The sequence below is a fragment of the Pundamilia nyererei genome, unplaced genomic scaffold (genome assembly GCF_000239375.1).
Source record: "Pundamilia nyererei isolate P.nyererei 1_Seehausen unplaced genomic scaffold, PunNye1.0 scaffold00172, whole genome shotgun sequence".
NCBI lineage: Eukaryota > Metazoa > Chordata > Actinopteri > Cichliformes > Cichlidae > Pundamilia > Pundamilia nyererei.
The window spans coordinates 771,407-790,535 of record NW_005187573.1 but is presented as its reverse complement, the minus strand read 5'-3'; the positions used below and the strand labels follow the sequence as shown (position 1 = coordinate 790,535).

Below are 19,129 nucleotides of genomic sequence, written 5' to 3'. Positions count from 1 at the left end.
GGTGTAGCCATGAGCAAGTCAGCAGGCTGCTGCAAGAGATTCCTGCACTATGCTTTTGACTACGAAACACCAAAAACGCTGGTTATTCCCAGCTTAGGTGTAGGATTTGTGTTCAGGTTCACCCAATTCTTGGTGGTGATGTATGTGGTTGGGTAAGTACCCAATAAAATCAGAGGAGGGGATTGATTGGTTGGGGATGTGGTAATATGTGGATTATGAAATGATGTTTTTGCTTGCACAGTTAAACTCAGACATTTCTGCAAACCTGCTGTAGGTATGTGTGTGTGGTGCAGAAGGCCTACCAGGATACAGATACTGTCATCAGCACCGTCACCACGAAAGTGAAAGGTTTCGCTTTCACCAACACATCTGACACGGAGCCTCGTTTTTGGGATGTGGCTGATTATATTATCCCTCCTCAGGTACTGAAACGTGCATTTTAGGATTTCTGTCATTTTATATGTGAGGGGGGAGAACAGCATAACAGGTTTTGGCTTTTTTCATTCCCTGGAAACTTTTTCCCTGCTCTACTTTCTGACAGAGTGATCATTCATTCTTTGTGCTGACGAATATGGTTGTGACCCCAAAACAAGTGCAGTCACATTGTCCCGAGGTGAGTCACTGCTGTTACAAAACAGATAACCAGAGCCAAGGGTCGGCCATGTCTTGCCAAACTCGCACAACCATTGATGAAGACCATTAGAGTGCCAAGTACATGGTGATTGTCCTGTATTAACAGCTTATTTTTTTCTATTACTACATTTCTCTGTGGCTATTGTTTTTCAGTTGGGGGAAATCATAAATATGATTATGAACCCTTTTAAAGTCAAGTGTATCATATTTTCTGTGAGTTTTTCCCCCACGGCAAGTAAATTGCACAAAAATACCTGATGCAGGAAATATGGCACAAATCATAACTCATATAGCCAAATGGATACTTATCTAATTAAAAATTGTTAGAAGACTCAAGAAACTTCAGGCTTTAAAGGGTTAAGTATTAAATACTTTTTAATGTTTGCATTAACCCTTTAAAGCCTGGATAATTTTTTAAAATTGGGAGCTTCTGACAAAGATTTTTAATTAATTTAAAAATGTAATTAATCTGTTTGTGTCATATTTTCTACATCCAGCATTTAAAAATTTATTTATTTATTTAATTGTTTTGCATATTATTGCTTAAAAATGTTTGTGAAATTTATTTAGGATTTTTAACTTCACCTTCAAATATACACATTAACACTGGAGATTTTTCCTGCAGCTTCCAAGCCCATCAACTACTTGTGTGGATGACTGCAACTGTGTCGAGGGACGCAGTGATCCCCGGGGCAACGGTAGGCCTTCCTCCCTGATGATACAGCCCCTTTAATATTTGTGGCCTCACGCAGCAAAAACTCAGCGTGAAATTTATTTTCCACCCAGGCATACAGACGGGACTGTGTGAGAACTACTCCACCACTGCACGGACCTGTGAAGTGCTCTCATGGTGCCCACTTGAAATAGACACTAAGCTGCCTGAGTAAGAATATATTTACCATGTTAGAATATTTGTTACTAGTTCCAGGACTGTGGAGGCTTGATGTGTTGTTTCATGTCCTGCAGGCATGCGCTGCTGGTTGCAGCAGAAAACTTCACCGTGTTGATCAAAAACAGCATCACGTACCCAAAGTTCAACTTTCACAGGTCGGTGAACTGCATTTGAATGTAAGAGGGAGATCTGTAGATGCTTAAGCAAACATACAGAGTCACAGTTTTCCCCATTAAACCGGAGCCTTGTCCTCCTTCCTCCAGAAGAAACATACTGCCTCATGTGAACTCCTCATACCTGAAGAGGTGTGAATTCAGCCGTCTCACAGACCCACACTGTCCCATATTCAGACTCAAGCATATTGTCTCAGAGGCTGGGGAGGATTTTCAAGACATGGCTGTGAAGGTGAATCGAATGATCGTTGTCTTTCTGTACTGGAATTCATTGTTCAAGTTCCTGTATGGTCTTCCTCCAGTATATATGTCTCATAAGCAGGATGTGAGCCAGTACAGCCCTCAGGTTCCCTGGCTCCCGTCTGATAGTCACTCCCACAGTTAGTGTAATGTATGCATTTTTATGTTCTCTGTGGTCGCTCCAGATCACAAGGCAAAAACCTTTCTAGCTTCTGTGCTCTGTGCTGCGATTAAAGTCTACCATGGGAGCTGAGAACAGCTGGAAATGCTGAACTCTTAAAGCCATTTTTTGGCTTTCCATTAAGTGTGGTTGAGCACTATGTAGCTGTTTCACCTTCATTGTAGGATACATTGTTTTACATGGTTGTCTCTTTAAACTCTGAAAAGCGGGTATAAGTTAACATTTCATTCAGTATTGCCATATTTGAACTTAATAATTATTGTCTTACTCTGTTTTCAATTGTAGTTGGTGTTTTCAACCAAATTTTAGGTCCTTACAGGTTCTTATCTATATATATTATGATCATGGTTGCCTAGCAATGGCCATTGAAGCTTCTTTTTTTTTTTTTTGCATTTATGCTCCTACAATAAAACACATTTTACTATTTCAGTTTCATGGCCAAAAGCACAAGCAGTCATTAAAATACTGTGGCATAGGCGTGTACTAGTTTTATACCATTCTTTGTTATTGTTTTTTGTCCAAACACTACTTTTTGTAGTGACTATTATATTTTAATTGTTGTGTTTAATTAGATCAGTACAGATCTAACCTAAATTTAAAGGTGCTAACTGAATAATCCTGAACTGAGTGATTTGTTTTACAGGGGGGTGTCCTTGGTATTCTTATTGACTGGAGCTGTGATTTGGACTGGTGGGCAGGGGAGTGTTTACCTAAATACAGCTTCCGGAGGCTGGACAACAAACATCCTGTCAACAATGTGGCCCCTGGTTACAACTTTAGGTGAAAAACTTTCTTTCTTTTTTTTAAACAGACAGGTACTGATGAATGTATAAGGCTGAATAAAGAACTGCTAAAACTTCTGTCTTTTAGATTTGCTAAATACTACAAGACAGCAGATGGAGAGGAAACCAGAACGTTAATCAAAGCTTACGGGATCCGCTTCGACGTCATTGTGTTTGGAACTGTGAGGCCTGACTAATCTTGAAACAGCAATGATTTTATCAAGAACGGTCCGTGTTTTTACTTTAGTCTTATGGTAGTTTGGGGTTCTTACAGGCAGGAAGATTTTCCATCGTTCCAACCATAGTGAACTTGGGTGCAGCCTTGTCATTCCTCAGTTTGGTGAGAAGAGAAATGTTCAGACTAGCATCCGTATAAGTGATGAAACACCAAATTTTAAATGTTTTGACTATTTTCGTTCAGGTGCCCGTGGTTGCTGACTGGTTTTTGGTGACTTGCTCAAGGAAACGAGATCTTTACAGCAGACACAAAACAACACATCTCACTGAAGATGCAGACAGTGCATCGGTAACTCACTTTTCTCCTTCACTTTCACTGATGATCTTAGTACTGACTAAGATCTTAAATGTCGGTCTGTTTGTTTGTGTTTTTTTGTAACACAGGTGTCAATGGGGACCACCTATGGAACCCAGTAGCAGGAACAACATTTTTCTACAGAGAAATTGGAACCCTCATGAAATGAGACATTAAAACATCATTTGAATATTTCACTAAAACCATTAAGATGTGATAATAGAAAGAAGGAGGATAAACAATGATGGAGGAAGAACTCTGGCTTTTATTTAAGTAGCATCTACAAAACACTCACTAGTAAAAGTATAAATGTGTAATCTTCAAAATATAATTATAATACCAGCAGCAAAGATGGAGAATGAAAGGTTTCAGAATAAAATACAGCTCTGGGCTACTAATTACTGATCATTAATATGTTCTTTTACAGCTTGCAGAAATTATTTGATTTGATTTATTTGCACTTTTGAGTAGTTTCAACTAAAATAATGTATTATCAGTTACCAGGTAATTGTATTCAGTAATATGAATTGAGTCAAAAACATGTAGTTATGTGAAAATAAATGGAAGTGTCGTTACAGATTATTTGTATAATGTATTAGGACCTGGAATCATCATCATTCATATGTGCAATAATGATTGCGGAGCATGGTGTATTTTATGAGCCAATTGTTTTTTCCTTTTGCCACTAATACATTTTTTAACACTTGAAGACACAACAGACAAACACTTGAATTTCCTGTCCCCCTATTCTTCTAGTCACATGGCTTATAGTGAGTAGTATACATAAAAAAAACATCGTCCGTTTAAAGTGTTAGTGAATAGTAGGATTAGTCGTGAAATACTTTAGTAAAGTTTGTCTACTTATAGTTCAAATCTATGGTTCAAATAGATAGTAGTAAAAGTGCGTGGATACAGTTCTCATAAGAAGCGTTAAAGTCTCCTCCACACCACATGGTGGCAGCATAACGCAAGCAAACACAAGAAGCGTCTCAGTACGCGAGTAAACACGGAATAGAGCAGAGGAGCGTCTCGTTTCGAGGCATCGGCACGAAAAACCGTCCTGAAAATGAGTTTTTGTTACTGTTTTTCTTGTTAGTTATGTGTGTGCGCCTCGCAGCGGCGTGAGTCACAGAGCTGTGCGCGTTTTATCAGCAACAGAGCGATAAATAGTGCTAGCCTGGACGCTTGTAGTCGGGGAGCTAGTTTTTTTTAACTAGTTAGCATCGATGAGGGCACCCAGCCTCGCCCTCAGTGCTGCAAACAAGACTGACCAGCTGGTACTGAGTTAGTTACCGGGCGGTCTGTGGGAGAAAGAAACCAGCAGAATGACAGGTGAGTGAAACAGTGAAGCAGTCTTGTGACAGCGCTAGTATTTGTTTTGTTGAAATGTGAAAGTAACTCCTCGGTTTACTCAGATGATGTCCTGCTGGATGTTCCTGTTATCCGGCAGCTGTACCACTGGGACTGTGGCTTAGCCTGCTCCAGGATGGTCCTCAAGTAAGAGCACATCAAGGTTTTTACCTTCAGAAGTCATGTTTTTGTTACACTATGTACTGTAGCTGCCATACAGACTGCAGTGCTTACTGTACTGCCTGTCAGCAGGCTCTTTTCTGAATTGCAAATCAAAGGTGCCTTGGCATTGTGTGAGGGATTCACACTCTGGTTGTCTGAATGTGTAGGTACCTCCACCCTGTCAGCGATGATGAGTTTCAGAGGGCGTGCTGGGATCTGAAGCTGACAGAAAGTGTGTGGACTATCGACCTGGCCTACCTCATGTGCCATCTAGGAATCAAACACTGCTTTTGTACACAGACTCTGGGTGTAGATAAGGGCTTTAAAAACCAGGTACGTAGTCCAAACTAACAGTGTAATTCTAATCAGTTTTGAACATTTTGATAGTTACCTATGATTGTGTCTTGATGATGTTTTGTTGTTGTTTACAGTCCTTTTACAAGAAGCATTTTGATACTGAAGAAAACAGAGTGAATGAGCTCTTCCTTAAAGCGGAGAGCAAAGGTGTGGTGGTGAAGAAATGGTGAGCTTCCTGTTGATGTTGATTTACCCGCCTACTTTTTTCAGTACCTTAAAATAAATATATGACCTCAGTTGTGTGTGCCTTCTCACAGTTCTGTGTCAGTTCAGGAAATCCAGTCTCATCTGGAGCAGGGCCACGTTGCCATAGTGCTGGTCAATGCTGTGGTGTTGACATGTGAACTGTGCTCCCAGCCTGTCAAATACTGCTGCTTCATGCCCGTGGGTCAGAAGTGTTTCTGCAGGAAGCCGGACTATCAGGGTCACTTTGTGGTTGTGTGTGGCTTCAACAGAACCACTGGCTCCATCTTCTACAATAACCCAGCGTATTCTGACCGTGAGTATACTTGTATTTCTACTTCTACCATAACTGTAAGTAAAATTAATCTGTGGTATGTAAGAGACCCTCTTAGTAAATGTGAATCCTCCTTCTTAGCCTTACCTGTCATGACACTGCTCGTTGTGTGGAAGTTATTGTAGAAAAGCTGCCAGAGAAGTGGATGGCTCAAGGTTTGCAGGTGATCTGCTAGATTGAACTAGAGTTTAATATTCCACACAAATCCATACTGGGTGCACAAAATGTGCTCACTGGTGTTTTGAGCACCACAAGTAACTGCTGCCTGATTCCATTCACTTAAAAAGAAAAAAATCTCAAAGGCCGGTATCTCCAAAAGTCTTCATGTCACACTGGAATTATCAGGATGGCCATCATCCTGCTGTTGCCTCACAGCAAGAAGGTCCCCACCTGTTTACTGTGTACTTTGCCCTGTTGCAGATGGTCAAGAGACCAATTTGAAAGCAGAAGAAAATAGATGGATGGATGAATAGCACTAAAGCAAAATCCTCTTAATTTGATTTCTGTGAGCTGTTCTTTTTAAGGAATCCTCAGAAATAAAATATATATGATAAAATTTAAATAAAACCCACTGTTAGGCTTAGACTAAGAAAGCTTAAATTTTGGCACACAGCGATAGAGTCGACCCTTAAACAGCAGCTGCTCTGCTTTTGGGTTTGGTGTAATGCCACTTTTTGTTGCAGCTGTTTTCAGTCATCGTGTGATTCGTGAACGTCAATGTTTCCATTAACATTAACAAACCTTGCTTGGTTCCATGTCACCGCATGAGCTGAACCCCTCACATTGTGAATGACAGAAATGCAGAAAAAAAGCTATGTTTAAAACAGATAAACCTCTAAACGGCGGACTTTATTTGCGGAGCAGTTGTGCTCTCTTTTCTTTCTCCTCCTTAGTAGTGACAGAGTCAATTCAAGCTAGTAGCACAAGTTTATGCTGCCTGGCTTGATGTTCATTGGTGCATTTGTGCAGTTTCTGGAGTTAGAAATGGTTCATGTTTCACAAGTCATTGTTTTTTTCCATAAGCAAGACTCTGTTGATCAGAGGCTTATTTGTTGTTTCATATGAATGGAGTCGTGCATGAGAAAGGTGAACACTTACTTAAGGTCCACTCTCGTATTGCTTCAGCATAGACAACATAATATATTCAGACCCAGCACTAATCCGAAGTAATTCTAATGAATCCAGAGGGAGCCACGAGGGTGTGGATCAAATTTCATGGTAATCCAGCAGGTGTTGAGACATTACGTATAAACACCATGGCTGGTGGTATTTACTGTATGGGCACCAGCGAGTTTTATAGCAGTCCATGAACATTGCCATCTATAGAGCTAACAGTGGGAGGCAGACCCAGAGTGCACTTTTTGAGCAGCTTATTTATAAATGTGTTTTTATTTATTTAACTTGGAGCTGACAGATCTGTGTGTGTGTGTATTTTTAGGGGTGTGCTGCACCAGCGTCAATAACTTTGAGGAAGCTCGACGCAGCTATGGGACAGACGAGGATATCCTGTTCGTGTTTAAAGAGAGTTGATGGATTTGGATTTTTGTCATTATAGGAATATCAAAATGCTGCAGATCCCCAGTCTAATGACACCTCCTCCTGTCTGCTGTCACAGATCCCCCTTTTGCAGGCTTTTTTCCTCCGGTGCCAAAAAGCCTGCTCACATATATACATGTACTGTATATGCCAACACTACTTAACCTTTGAATGATTCACCCTGGGAAGAATTAGGAATCCAGGATGGATCCTTTTATTTCTGTTTTTGTGATGAACAGATATTTCAGATTCATCTTATTGTCAATGTGGAAGTTTTTAATGACTGCAGTTGTACTGGAATCTCACACTGAGTGTACAGACTTGCACAACTGTGGTAGAACTGCGGGAAACACGAGCAAGAGTAGAATTTACTAGGAAATTGTGTGCACATAATTCAGGGCCGATGTTGATAATACTTGGAGTGTTCATTTCTTTGTTCTGCTCAGTGTTAATGTGAAGCTGCTCATCCGCCCCCCCTCCAGCCTCGCCTCTACCTGCCTTTTAAAAATCCTCCCGACTCACCGCATTTTAATCAGACGATTCTGTAAACGGGGAAATACAGGAAGCAAGTCACGAGAGTATCAGGTAATTAATGCTCTAAATTGTGACTCAAATGATGAAGCAAGTTCAATGCAATACTCCATAGATGTATGGAACTCATGGACACTCAGCTCGGACGTGATGAAACGTGACTTCACCGGATTCAATTGCTTCACTGGAAAAGCAGCTCCGCATGTGTCCTGTGCCTTTGGGGAATGTGCTGGATACATGGATGCGTTAGGACTAGGATAAGTCATTTTGGTTTGTAAATGAAGACGAGGTCATTTCCTCATTGTCACGGAGTTTTATTTTTAACTTACATGTTTTTGCACTACACTTTCATACCAGACACGATTATGTTATTTAAATTATATTGCTTTTCCGAATCAAGGAAAAGTGGGTCCTGTCTGGTTGTGCTTCTGGGTGAAAACCACAAGTTTTATTTTTTTATTCAGTATAGATAGCGCTTTTATTATATGTTGTGATTAAAACATTTGAACAGCCTTGTTGTTTTCGTCTGCTTTATATAGGTTTAATAGTGAACTCATACCTTAAACCTCATGTTATAGGTCAAATCTTATATAAACAACATCAAGTGCTGTGTAGTTGGGACACTGTTTAAAAGGGAATTAAAAAGATTTGCTGTTGCCTGCACTCCAGCGTCGTCTCCGCACCTAAACAGAAAAATGAGTACGGTCAGGCATCTGTGACCACAGTGTACCCATCTTCAGATAGCTGCTTCCAACAAGAGAACATGCCAGCTCACAAAGCTCAGATCATCTCAAGCAGGTTTCTTGAGCATCAGTTTGCTTTATTCCGATCATTTCCACAATCACCAGACCTAAATCTAGTACAGCACCTGTTTGATGTGGTGGAACTGGAGATTCACAACAAGTGAGGCTACTGAATCGATGTGAACCAAAATCTCAAAGGAATGTTTATTGTATTCAAATAAGGATGTTAGCATATGTCTAGTTGAACTAGACTGGTCTAAACACTCCATTTCCAGTCACTTCTCTTTTGCTTTGTATGATGTCAGTAGGAGGATTGAAACAAACAAACAATTTCTTTCAGAGGACGAACTGAATTGAGACCCAGTATTAGATTAAAAAAAAAAAGTATTGTTTTAAGCCATTAAATACTACTGGTGGCTCCAGTAGAGTACAATGGCAAAAATATGGAAGTGAAAATGTGCACAACCCATAAACCCCATAAATTATGTCTACTGTGATTTTCCATCTCAGGCCTACTTCTCACCCAGATAACTTCCTTAAGAAGATTTATGTGTTCATTCTGAATGAAATGATAAGAATCAGTTGTTTGAAACAGGGAACCACTTTTTCTAAACCATTAAAAAGTACTTCTAATACTTCTAGTACTGCTGCATTTCAACCCTGCTGGTGCTTTTCCCCTTGTTAGCTGTCTGCCACAGGCGAGCTGCGGGCTACAACGCCAATTCAAAAGCCAGTGTGGCCTGTAGGAAAATGTCTGTTACAGCCAATGATTTAAAAGGTGATTTGAAACACCAGGTTCATAGGTGATCTTTAATTCAGCAATGTTTCAGTTTAACAGTTCAAATGAGAACAGGACAAAGGTTTGACTTGAATGTTTTTTATCACATTAAATGATAGAAATCAGTCAGTCTGACAGACGTGATCTTTGTGTCAAATTAAATCTGAACTAAGCATGTTTCCTGCTGCAATAGGCTATAATAAATGTGCACTATTTGTAGAATATGTTCTACTCTTTTACTATTTTGGGTTTGAAGTCATGCTGAACAGCTTTGGCAAGTTGTTCTGCGTACTCAGCATACCGTCCAGTCATCTGCAAAGAAAAAGACACTGAAGAAGTCAGTCAAGGTTGCAAAGAATAGCTGAAGTGAATATACAACCCTCCAGTCATTGTGCATAATTTACCTGGAGAATTGGAGGATGCACATATAGGTGTGGTAGCAGCGGACATACAGACATGTTTGAATTCTGCATACATATAATCTTTTTGTGCCACTCATTCATTACATTCAAGTATTTCTGAGGGAAATATTGTTCTTCTCATCTTTGTTTTTGGAATAATACGATCAGAGATTTTAAATGAAACTTTATTTCTAATCAAAATTTCTAACATTTTAAAAGGTTACAATTTGTTAAATTTACCTTGAAACTCCACTTGTCATTTATTTGTCTATTCAGGTTGAGATCCATTTCTACCACGAGCAGCCCATCTCGGGTCCTAGAGAGGCCTGGCGTGCGACTGCCGTCGGGAGCTGCCACGTAACTGGACCCATAAAAATGTCCGAAGTCGTGGTGAGCTGAAAAAGCCAAGAAAATTGAGCTAAATCAGAGTCAAAATGTAGTTATTTGAAAAAGTGATTTGAAGTTTTGATATTTAAAAAATTAAAACATGATTTTTTTCTTCATAAAAAATTATTTTTATTCGAGTCCAAAAACTGCACACAAAAAAAAAACACTTTTTCAAATCAATAACATTTTTGACCCTGATTTAGCTCCATGCAAGAACACCAAATCATTTTCTCTTCTGTTCATTAAGGACACCTTAAAGAATTAACTCCCTCAGGCAGAATTAGCTTCATCCGCTTCACCATACAGTCATTTTTTGATAACACCATATGAAGAGATACGTGCATACATCCTGGGACTTAAGAAAAGAAAACCTTTACCTTTTTTCCCATCACCAGACGTGAATTCACTTTTGAAATGTTCCTGTAGAAAAGATTATTTTTGGCATGATTTCATATTTTGTCATTCATCACAAATATGTTGGAATGATTCCTGCAAACTTACTGTCCCAACACGGTTAATGGCACACGTAAAACAGTGGTTAGCGATTGCTGCATTTCTGGCCTCTATAGACCACATGGGTTCACTGCAGAGAAGAAACAATATTATCATCGCATTATTTAGATATACTATGTAATAATGGTAGCGGCATTTCAATGATAACATTGCTTCAACCTGAATTCAGGGTCTAGGTATGGCAATCTGAGTATTTAATCTAACCTTTTTCTGAACGTAGGAATATGGATGACTAAAGCACATTATCAGTTACCACAATACCTGGATCACAAGGGCTGTCTGCACCATAGAAAGTTTACTGTTCCACTATTATTTTTGCATTTTCTTAGCTTACCACTGGTACCATGTGCCAGCAAAACAATACTGAACACCATGGACATGGGGAGGGGGGCTCCCTTACCTCAGAGCTCCAACTGTAGCCGAGGGGTTGAAGATGATCTCAGCTCCATTCATGCTGTACATGAACCAATTGAGTGGATGATGACGGCCGTAGCAAATATTCACAGCAATCTTCCCAAACTGTGTCTGGAACACTGTGTGGCCAGTGTTGCCCTCCATGTAATATGTAGACTGAGTAGAAAACACGAGACAATGACAACAGCAGTTTTTCAGTTCCTGCACAGCCACAGTGGATTGTTTAGATCACTCACCTCATTAAAGTCCCCGATCCTGGGAATGTGGTTCTTCCTGCTCTTTCCCAGCACGTTTCCAGAGTTGGAGATGACCACCGCCGTGTTCCACAGGGTGCCGTGTAACTCCTCTCTCTCCAGAATCGGTGAAACTATGACCATGTTGTACTTTTTGGCCAGCTAATTGTAGAATTGCAGAACTGTTAGGTTTGCAGTCCCCAACGTATTAACCACGCTGCAGCAAAGCTCTACAATCTCACCTCTTGGCAGAAGCGTGTGGTGTTTCCTTCTTCAGCAGACTCTGCGAACTCTGTCCATGGTTCTTTCTCACGGGTGCAGAACGCAAAGGGCATGGCTGATAACGAAAGAAACAAAAACCCCAGTCTCTGTTGGTACCTATTCTGTATGTTTGTTGGATAGGTTTAGAATTCTTGCACATGGACACTCACTCCAGGTCTCCTGAAAGCAGACAATGTTTACACCACACATGGCTGCTACCTCAACCATTTCACCAATTCGGCTGTGCATGGCACTGATCTGTGAAGGGAGAGCAGTGATAAAATATTAACACCAGTCACTTCTACCAATGAAATGGAGCAATATTATTCATGGTATTGATGCTTTTCGTCAGGTAAATTATTTAAGCAGATACATGTTGAGTACTTCTCTTGAACAATGATGTACATAAAGTGTTTTACAGAAAGTCATTCAGTCACCTTACAGCTTCCTGTCTGTATCTCTCTGCTAATGTACCTCAACAGGTTTGGTACATGTGGGCTTCTGGTTAGTACTGTAGTGTGTAACTAGTAACCTGATCCAGGACGGGGGCATCAGTGGGCAGAACAATGTGGTGCTGAATGAGTCCCACTCGGATGTTTCTGGGTGGCCTGAGTTGTTCCTGTGCCGCATCAAACTTATATCCTTTAAGCTCAAAGTCTCGCTCAGAAGCAGCTTCCACAGCACAGGCTGAGAGGTCCAGCTTCCTGTAAGGAGGAGGAGTTTCAGCTCCTTAACATGTGCCACCCTTTTTTGACTCAAAGGCTACATCATTATCAATAAAGCAGATAAAAGACCAGGAGTTGATTTGAGGTGTGGTGCTTGCATTTGGAAGATTTTGCTGTGAACAGACAACGTGGACAAAGTAGCTCTCCATGCAAATGAAACAAGCCAACCTTAAGCTGTGAAAACAGGAAAAAAAACATCCGAGAAATTGCTACAGTATTAGGAGAGGCAGAATCTACTGTTTGGTCCATCCTGAGAAAGAAAGAAAGAAAGCACCATTAAACTCATCAATGCAAAAGCACCGCACACCCATGGAAGACAACAGCGGTGGATGATCGCAGATTCATTTTCATGGTGATGAGAAACCCCTTCACAACAGCCAACCAAGTGAACAACACTGCTGTCCTGCAGCTTTTAGATGCATCCCTACTCCAACACAGCTGAATCAAATGGTTGGATTACTCTTCAGCATGCCATCAAGTTTGGGAAAGGCCTGATAACAAGTCATTCATTTGATTCAGATGTGTCAGAACAAGGATGCGTCTAAAAGCTGCAGGACAGTAGCTCTCGAGGATTGGATTTGGACACCCCTGATCTAAAGTGTACTAAAAAAAAGTGTAAATTAAGGCCATCATTGCTATCAAGAGGTTTTCAACCAAGTATTAGAAATGAGCATTTTATTTTCAGTTATTGAATTTGTCCAGTTACTTTTGAGCCCCTGAAATGAAGGGCTTGTGTTAAAAAATGCTTTACTTCCTCACATTTTTATGCAATTGTTTTATTCAACCCAGTGAATTAAAGCTGAAAGTACGAGTTGTTTCATTTAAAATTCATTGTGGGTAATTTACCGAACCAAAATTAGAAAAAAGTTGTCTCTGTCCAAATATTTATGGACCTAACTGTTTGTAGGGTTTTTTAGTCTATACATTTATCAAACCTGTCTCTGTGCTGGCTGTAAGTTATCCTTCAGCTTGATCAAAGTCCACTGAGCAGAATAATAATTTACCAGGAACCAGAACAACAAAGAAGGAAACATAAAGAGAAACGGGAAAGCCCGATACTTCCTTTAGTAAATTTAAAAGAAATGCAGTATAAGTACAACAACTCACTTCGTCTCCTTCCCAAATAAGATGCGTTTCACCTCCACCAACTCGGCCTCTGGCAGATGGGACTCCAGAGATTTCTCCAGAGATTCAAACTCACATGCGGACATCTCTGCAGGTTTCTGTTGGTTTTGCAGCTCGACAGCAGAAGCAGCAGTATTTAATGGGTTACTCTCGTTATATAATCCTTAGTGATTTCGAAAGACCACCCAGCTGTGGTTTGTGGAAGCCGGTCATTGACCTGAGACACGGCACTGCTGGCTGTGGCGTTTGTGTTGAGCTGCAGATTAACCGAAGAGTTTTCTTGAATAATAAATGTGTTACCAAACTTAGGAGCAGGCTGAGCAGTAGCTATACTCTTCAATATTTCCACATCCTTCTGTAACAGCAAAATGAGAACAAATTTAAGTTTGCTGATTGATATTTAATATCAGTTTTTTTCATTTTTCTCCTTGCAGCACAGCAAATCAAAATAATTACTCACAAATAAAAATCGGTGTAGAAAATAGCTTTAAAACACTGGGCATGATTGTCATGTGCATCTCTGTGTTCTATTGGATGCTGATGCTGCACAAGAGTTTAAATAAATCAGTGAGTAAAAGTTAAAATCCCATCCAAATAGCTCAACAGTCCACAATCTGTATAATCAAAAAATACATTCAAAGAACCTAAATTATATCTAGAGATTATATTGATCGTAAAATGGCTTTTTTCAGGATCATATACATTATATATTTTAGATTGCGACTAATGATCTTTTGACATATATATGTTTCTTTAATGTTGCAGCGTCTGCTGATTTTAATGTAGATCATCTGGAAAATAATAAGTAAATAAAGATTCGAAATAAATGGACTGGAATATTAAAGAACAAATATTTACCTCCAAATTTATAAAAGTATCATAACACTGAAGTGCAAGTATATTAAACCCGTACTTAAGTAAACTGCTAAAGGTACTCAGTTCCTACTGGTCCTATCCATGTGCTAATCCAGGGGTGTCAAAGTCATTTAACATTGCGGTCCACTTTGACTTTAAGTGGAGCCAGACCAGTGAAACTCCCCTTGCTGTCAGTGTAAAGAAGTTACATAGTTAACGGTTTTTCTACATGATAAAGAAAAAGCTTCTATGATAAAGAAAGAAATCAGTGTTTAAGATTTGGCCAAAAGTGTTTGATACGAAAAATAGGTTTTGGCCACTAAGAATTTGTTTTAGAGAATGGAGTCTAGTGTTTTAGCAATTCAGAAAAATTGTAATAGCTGTCATTAGTTCATTTGTTCTCAATAGCCAACATATTTCAAGGAAACTGAAATTGAATGAGTTGTTTTAAATGTAGCAAAAATTTAAAAACAAAGAAAGAATACATGTTTCTGGTTTATCAGTCATGTTGTGATGTAGGCAAGGCTTTGGGAAGTAGGGTTGCTGAGAGAACTACAGCACCCCCTGGTGGATGGTAAAGGCAACCCAGATAGCAAGACGACATTAAATTGATGTTGATTTTTCATCCGATCCGTCGTTATGGTTGAAATGCCAATGTTGTAACAACATTGAAATACCGTGGTAAACCGACGGTCTTACTATAGGGACGTTGTAATGATGTTGATTTACCTTTGTTTTTTTGTCATTGATATTTGATCTTTTTGTAGTCGACCAGGTGACAACAACAACGTCGAGAAAACGTCTATTTATAGTTTACCATCATTCGGCGCCGGTGTTGTGCCAAAAAGTGATTGTCTGCCAAAAACTGATTTCCGGTATTTGCCAAAAAGCATTGCTCATATTTAAAGTGCTATAAGTAACTTGTTGGGCTATAATATGTTAAACATATGTCAAATGCATCCCTTATGGATGACATAAAGTCATCTTGAGCCACAAACAACATTCGTGTAGCAAGATACAAGCCGCAATCAGTTTTTGGCAGCGACTTTTATATAACCTTTATTTATGCAGTAAAAAAAATCTCATTAACATTAAAAATGTATTTTGTAAGAGTAAGTTGCCCAACAAGACAGCAGAAATGGCAGCAAATATCACAATAGTTCTGTAAAAATATTTTAAGTGGGGATAAAGGACCGGATTGGTTATAATGTAAGTACAAGTTGTAAAGATACTTAAAAAACAGATAATGTTTTAATTCTTTATGTAACCCCTTTGTATCCCCTGTTCACCGAAGTCTATTTACGAACATACGTAAAGATATTACACATAAAAAATACACAGAAACACTGGAAATCAGTTTTTGGCAGACAATCACTTTTTGGCACAACACTGGAAATCAGTTTTTGGCAGACAATCACTTTTTGGCACAACACCCGGTCACCATCAAAAAGCCATCGATTTGTAGTTGAGCGTTAAATTGCATTGCAACTGAGCGGGTATAAAGTACCGGAGAAAGTAAAAAAAATTTGTTCTTTTGTTATCAATGACTTTGGTCTAGTTCACCAGCTTTAAAAAATCGTGTCGACGTGCAATTTATGTATAGTTGACCGGGAGCAGCGATCACTTGGACTATTCCGCAGCACCCCTCTCAGTGGTACATCCCTCCAGGTAACCATTGTCTTGTACAGTAGAGCGGGACATTAGATTTACTTTCAGCGGAATTGACCGGAGAAGGGGCATCAGTTCATGCACTGCACTGGCCTGCACCACGATTAGTATAAGGTAAGAATGAATGAATTTTTTTCTATTCGTTATTTTGACGGTTGCATTTGAATAACAGTAAAAAACTCGTTAATGTAAAGTTTCGGACAAAATGTTTGAGCCCGAAATTGTGTCTACTTTCATCTTACAATCCGGCAACAAATAAAGTGCACTGCGAACAAAGTCTATCAACAAAGAAAACATTTCGTTTCATACTTTTCCGTGATATTCCCTTACAAAGCTAGCTTTAACGCTTCGAGGGTTCCTTTGTTCTTGCCGTCGCCTCGGCGCTTGACCCAGACTTTCGCTCTGTAGTTGCTTTTTAGCATAGTACTACAAAAATTTTTAAAACTGTGATATATGATTGATAAACGTAAAGATAACTGTATAAATGTGTTCAATGACTTTGTTACTTTTAATGATTGGAGAGCACCCGCTTCAATTCGCACTCAATTCAAACTTTAGTTGCACGCTCACCTAACTTGCGTTTGCACCTTTTGTCCACACGTAAACTGCGTTTTCGTTAACTGAAAACTGAGATTTTTAAAGACGCCTGCTGGGGTGGATATTTTTCGAAAACTCCGTTTCAGCATTTACGTGTGGACGAGGAAAACGGAGAAAACGCAGCAAAGGTGTGCGCCTATTTTGATGTCACACTGTACGCCACGTTTTTGTCTCGGTGCCATGAATTCCTACAATGGCAAACTTAGACAAAATACTGTTAATTTTATTATCTTCAGTGTTTAAATGCTTACATATACACACGCAGTTACTGTCCCTTCACACACAGGACTCGGTTCAGCTTCTATAAGCCGTCTTTGTATCTAGTTTTCCCTCTTTATTGACATTGTGCCCTATTTTTCCTCTTTTTTTTCAGATCTGATTTGGTAACTTCCATCAATAAGTAAGAAACTCACGTCCTTAAATAAATTCCTAGTGTTAAACAATTTGCTTATTTGGCTATTTCCAAATATAGCACTATTTGTTTAATCTGATATACACTGACAATGACATCACGCTGGTCAAGGAGGCGCAAATTACGGAAAATGGTTGAGGCAGCAGAGTCAGATATACTCAGGCACTTTAAAGAGATGGTTGCTGAAAAACATAACCAAAACGGCAATGCACAAGTTAAAGTTAAGCGACCGCAGGTTGCGGAAGAGTCTGGTGTGTCCCACTGTTGTCACCCAGGTATAGACAGTCAAGTATTTACCAGTCGCTATGAGCAGATTTCAGAAGTATGTGAGACCTATGTATCACCCGACAAGGATAATGACTGTGACCGCAGTTTTCCCCCCCAGCACACTGACAGCAGGCATCATAATGCCCCGCCCAGCTTCCGGCACCTTTCGCCACTCCGGCAAAACACACAAAACGACACAGCTTTGCAATCTCCCCAGCATGCAGAGTCAGATGTCGAGGACTTCTTTATAGATGGTATGCTTTTAAAGCTGAATCACAATGTCATTGTGCTCTTATCTTCAAAACACCAGTTTATACTCCTGAATGTCATCTTGTTGTGATTTTTTTTTTTTTTTTTTTTGTGAGGCCACTATTACAAGGCAAGTTCGAAAATCTTGGAATTTCACATTTTACATGGTATAAATTGTAAATGGCCTATATTTGTACAGCGCTTTAACTAGTCCCTAAGTACCCCAAAGCGCTTTACACATTCAGTCATCCACCCATTCACACACAATTCACACACTGGTGATGGCAGCTACATATAGAAATATCAAATATATGTGACACTTTTAGCAGTTAGAACAACTTATACTTGAATGCAGAATGTTACACCATCACTTATGGATCTATTAGTTTTTCGCCTCTCACTGCTTAAGCCATTAATCTTTCTAGAATTGTTCTTTGAAACAGATGCGACCTCACAAAAGATGTTAACGATGCTGTCAGACCTGACCAGAGCAGTTAACGAACTCCGTGAGGAGGTCAGAGCCATCCGCCATCCCTGCTGCAATGAATCGGTAGATGCTGGGGTACTGCCTCTGGATTTGCCCTTGCACAACATTGAGGAGCTAAACAATGCAGAGGCAGCTCTTCAATCACAAGAAGCAAATAAGGCAATGGTAAGTATATAAAGGTTATGTACACTTTGTAACTATAAAGTGTAATAGCTGTCAGATGTGATTTAAATATTGATTATACACACAAGCACTTGCATACACATTTAGGACATGAGACACGCTAATTCCATCTCTTAAAATGTGTCTATAGGTGAGACGCTTTGCCTTGATTGGAGGGACCACACTGGAGGGCTTATGCCATTACAAGCGAGCTGGCCTCGGTACTAAACTGGGCAGGGAAAAAAACCAAGGACCAGACAAAGCAAAAAAGGGTATTTAAAGATACAGCGCTGTGCAGATGCATATTTGGTAAGTTTTACTGTTTATTGTAGTTTTATGAGCCTAAAGTGAACAATAAAGGGATCAATTGATCTGCTGGGTGTGTTTCACATTTCCTATGTCTGGTTTTTGCTATATTACTTTGTCTTTGCTAATAACAAGACTTTCATGTCTGGTTAATCTGGAGATGGAGTCTTTGGTCTTTGGCTTGTTTAGTCCTCGGGTTGTAGTTTTTACAGCCCGAGGACCCCATGTTTATTTTGTTTTAAAGGATACACGACACACCATGCTAAGACTTATCACTTTTTCCGCTCATAGCTCTTTGGGAATCAAATGCGGCAGATTTACGCCTGGTGACTTTCAGGTTTATCAGCCTATGAGTTTACATACTTTCTCCCCGCTGAAGACAGTTAACAAGAGCTTATTCATGTGCTCTAATTCACTTTTGTGCGTGTGTGTGTATTTTTGTCCTAGATGGCCTTACGCAGCAGTTAGGGGCAAACTCTATGTCCGAGTTCGTCTTTGCACAAGCAGTGCAGAAATGGCTCCGATACGCCCCAGATCGTTTGGGTGGTGCAGGACGCACATCATGCATCCCCATCCCAGAGTAAAAAATTACAAACTTCTGTGAAACATATAAATGTAAATAGGAAACTGTCTTTTAATAAAGTATTTAGCAAACAAAAC

At 39.7% G+C, this 19,129-nt stretch overlaps 4 protein-coding genes across 5 annotated transcripts; 3 read left to right on the top strand and 1 right to left on the bottom strand.

Annotated features, from left to right (window-relative positions):
• Positions 1-9: 9 nt before the first annotated feature.
• Positions 10-3,784, top strand: p2rx4b (purinergic receptor P2X, ligand-gated ion channel, 4b). The gene is made up of 12 exons (XM_005746123.1): positions 10-152; positions 275-422; positions 542-613; positions 1,259-1,331; positions 1,420-1,516; positions 1,600-1,680; positions 1,789-1,930; positions 2,763-2,899; positions 2,990-3,083; positions 3,176-3,241; positions 3,323-3,427; positions 3,523-3,784. The coding sequence occupies exons 1-12, from the start codon at positions 10-12 to the stop codon at positions 3,553-3,555; spliced, it is 1,191 nt and encodes a 396-aa protein (XP_005746180.1). The 3' UTR covers positions 3,556-3,784.
• A 615-nt stretch (positions 3,785-4,399) lies between these two features.
• Positions 4,400-8,393, top strand: gucd1 (guanylyl cyclase domain containing 1). The gene is made up of 6 exons (XM_005746100.1): positions 4,400-4,765; positions 4,849-4,930; positions 5,113-5,278; positions 5,377-5,468; positions 5,560-5,801; positions 7,258-8,393. Exons 1-6 carry the CDS (start codon positions 4,759-4,761, stop codon positions 7,347-7,349), a joined length of 681 nt encoding a protein of 226 aa, XP_005746157.1. The 5' UTR covers positions 4,400-4,758; the 3' UTR covers positions 7,350-8,393.
• Positions 8,394-9,591: 1,198 nt separating this feature from the next.
• On the bottom strand, positions 9,592-13,552 carry upb1 (ureidopropionase, beta). The gene is made up of 10 exons (XM_005746099.1): positions 13,449-13,552; positions 12,149-12,320; positions 11,787-11,874; positions 11,598-11,692; positions 11,359-11,517; positions 11,109-11,278; positions 10,697-10,778; positions 10,573-10,615; positions 10,049-10,203; positions 9,592-9,719 (listed from the first exon to the last, which is right to left on the bottom strand). The coding sequence occupies exons 1-10, from the start codon at positions 13,550-13,552 to the stop codon at positions 9,636-9,638; spliced, it is 1,152 nt and encodes a 383-aa protein (XP_005746156.1). The 3' UTR covers positions 9,592-9,635.
• A 2,479-nt stretch (positions 13,553-16,031) lies between these two features.
• LOC102205371 (uncharacterized) lies at positions 16,032-19,124 on the top strand. Of its 2 annotated transcripts, XM_005746098.1 has the most exons (5): positions 16,032-16,103; positions 16,960-17,519; positions 17,958-18,166; positions 18,315-18,472; positions 18,917-19,124. In XM_005746098.1, the coding sequence occupies exons 2-4, from the start codon at positions 17,090-17,092 to the stop codon at positions 18,441-18,443; spliced, it is 768 nt and encodes a 255-aa protein (XP_005746155.1). In that variant the 5' UTR covers positions 16,032-16,103; positions 16,960-17,089; the 3' UTR covers positions 18,444-18,472; positions 18,917-19,124. The 2 variants fall into 2 exon arrangements, with proteins under 2 accessions (XP_005746155.1, XP_013769573.1); XM_013914119.1 differs by lacking the exon at positions 16,032-16,103 and having other exon boundaries at positions 16,945-17,519.
• Positions 19,125-19,129: the final 5 nt, after the last annotated feature.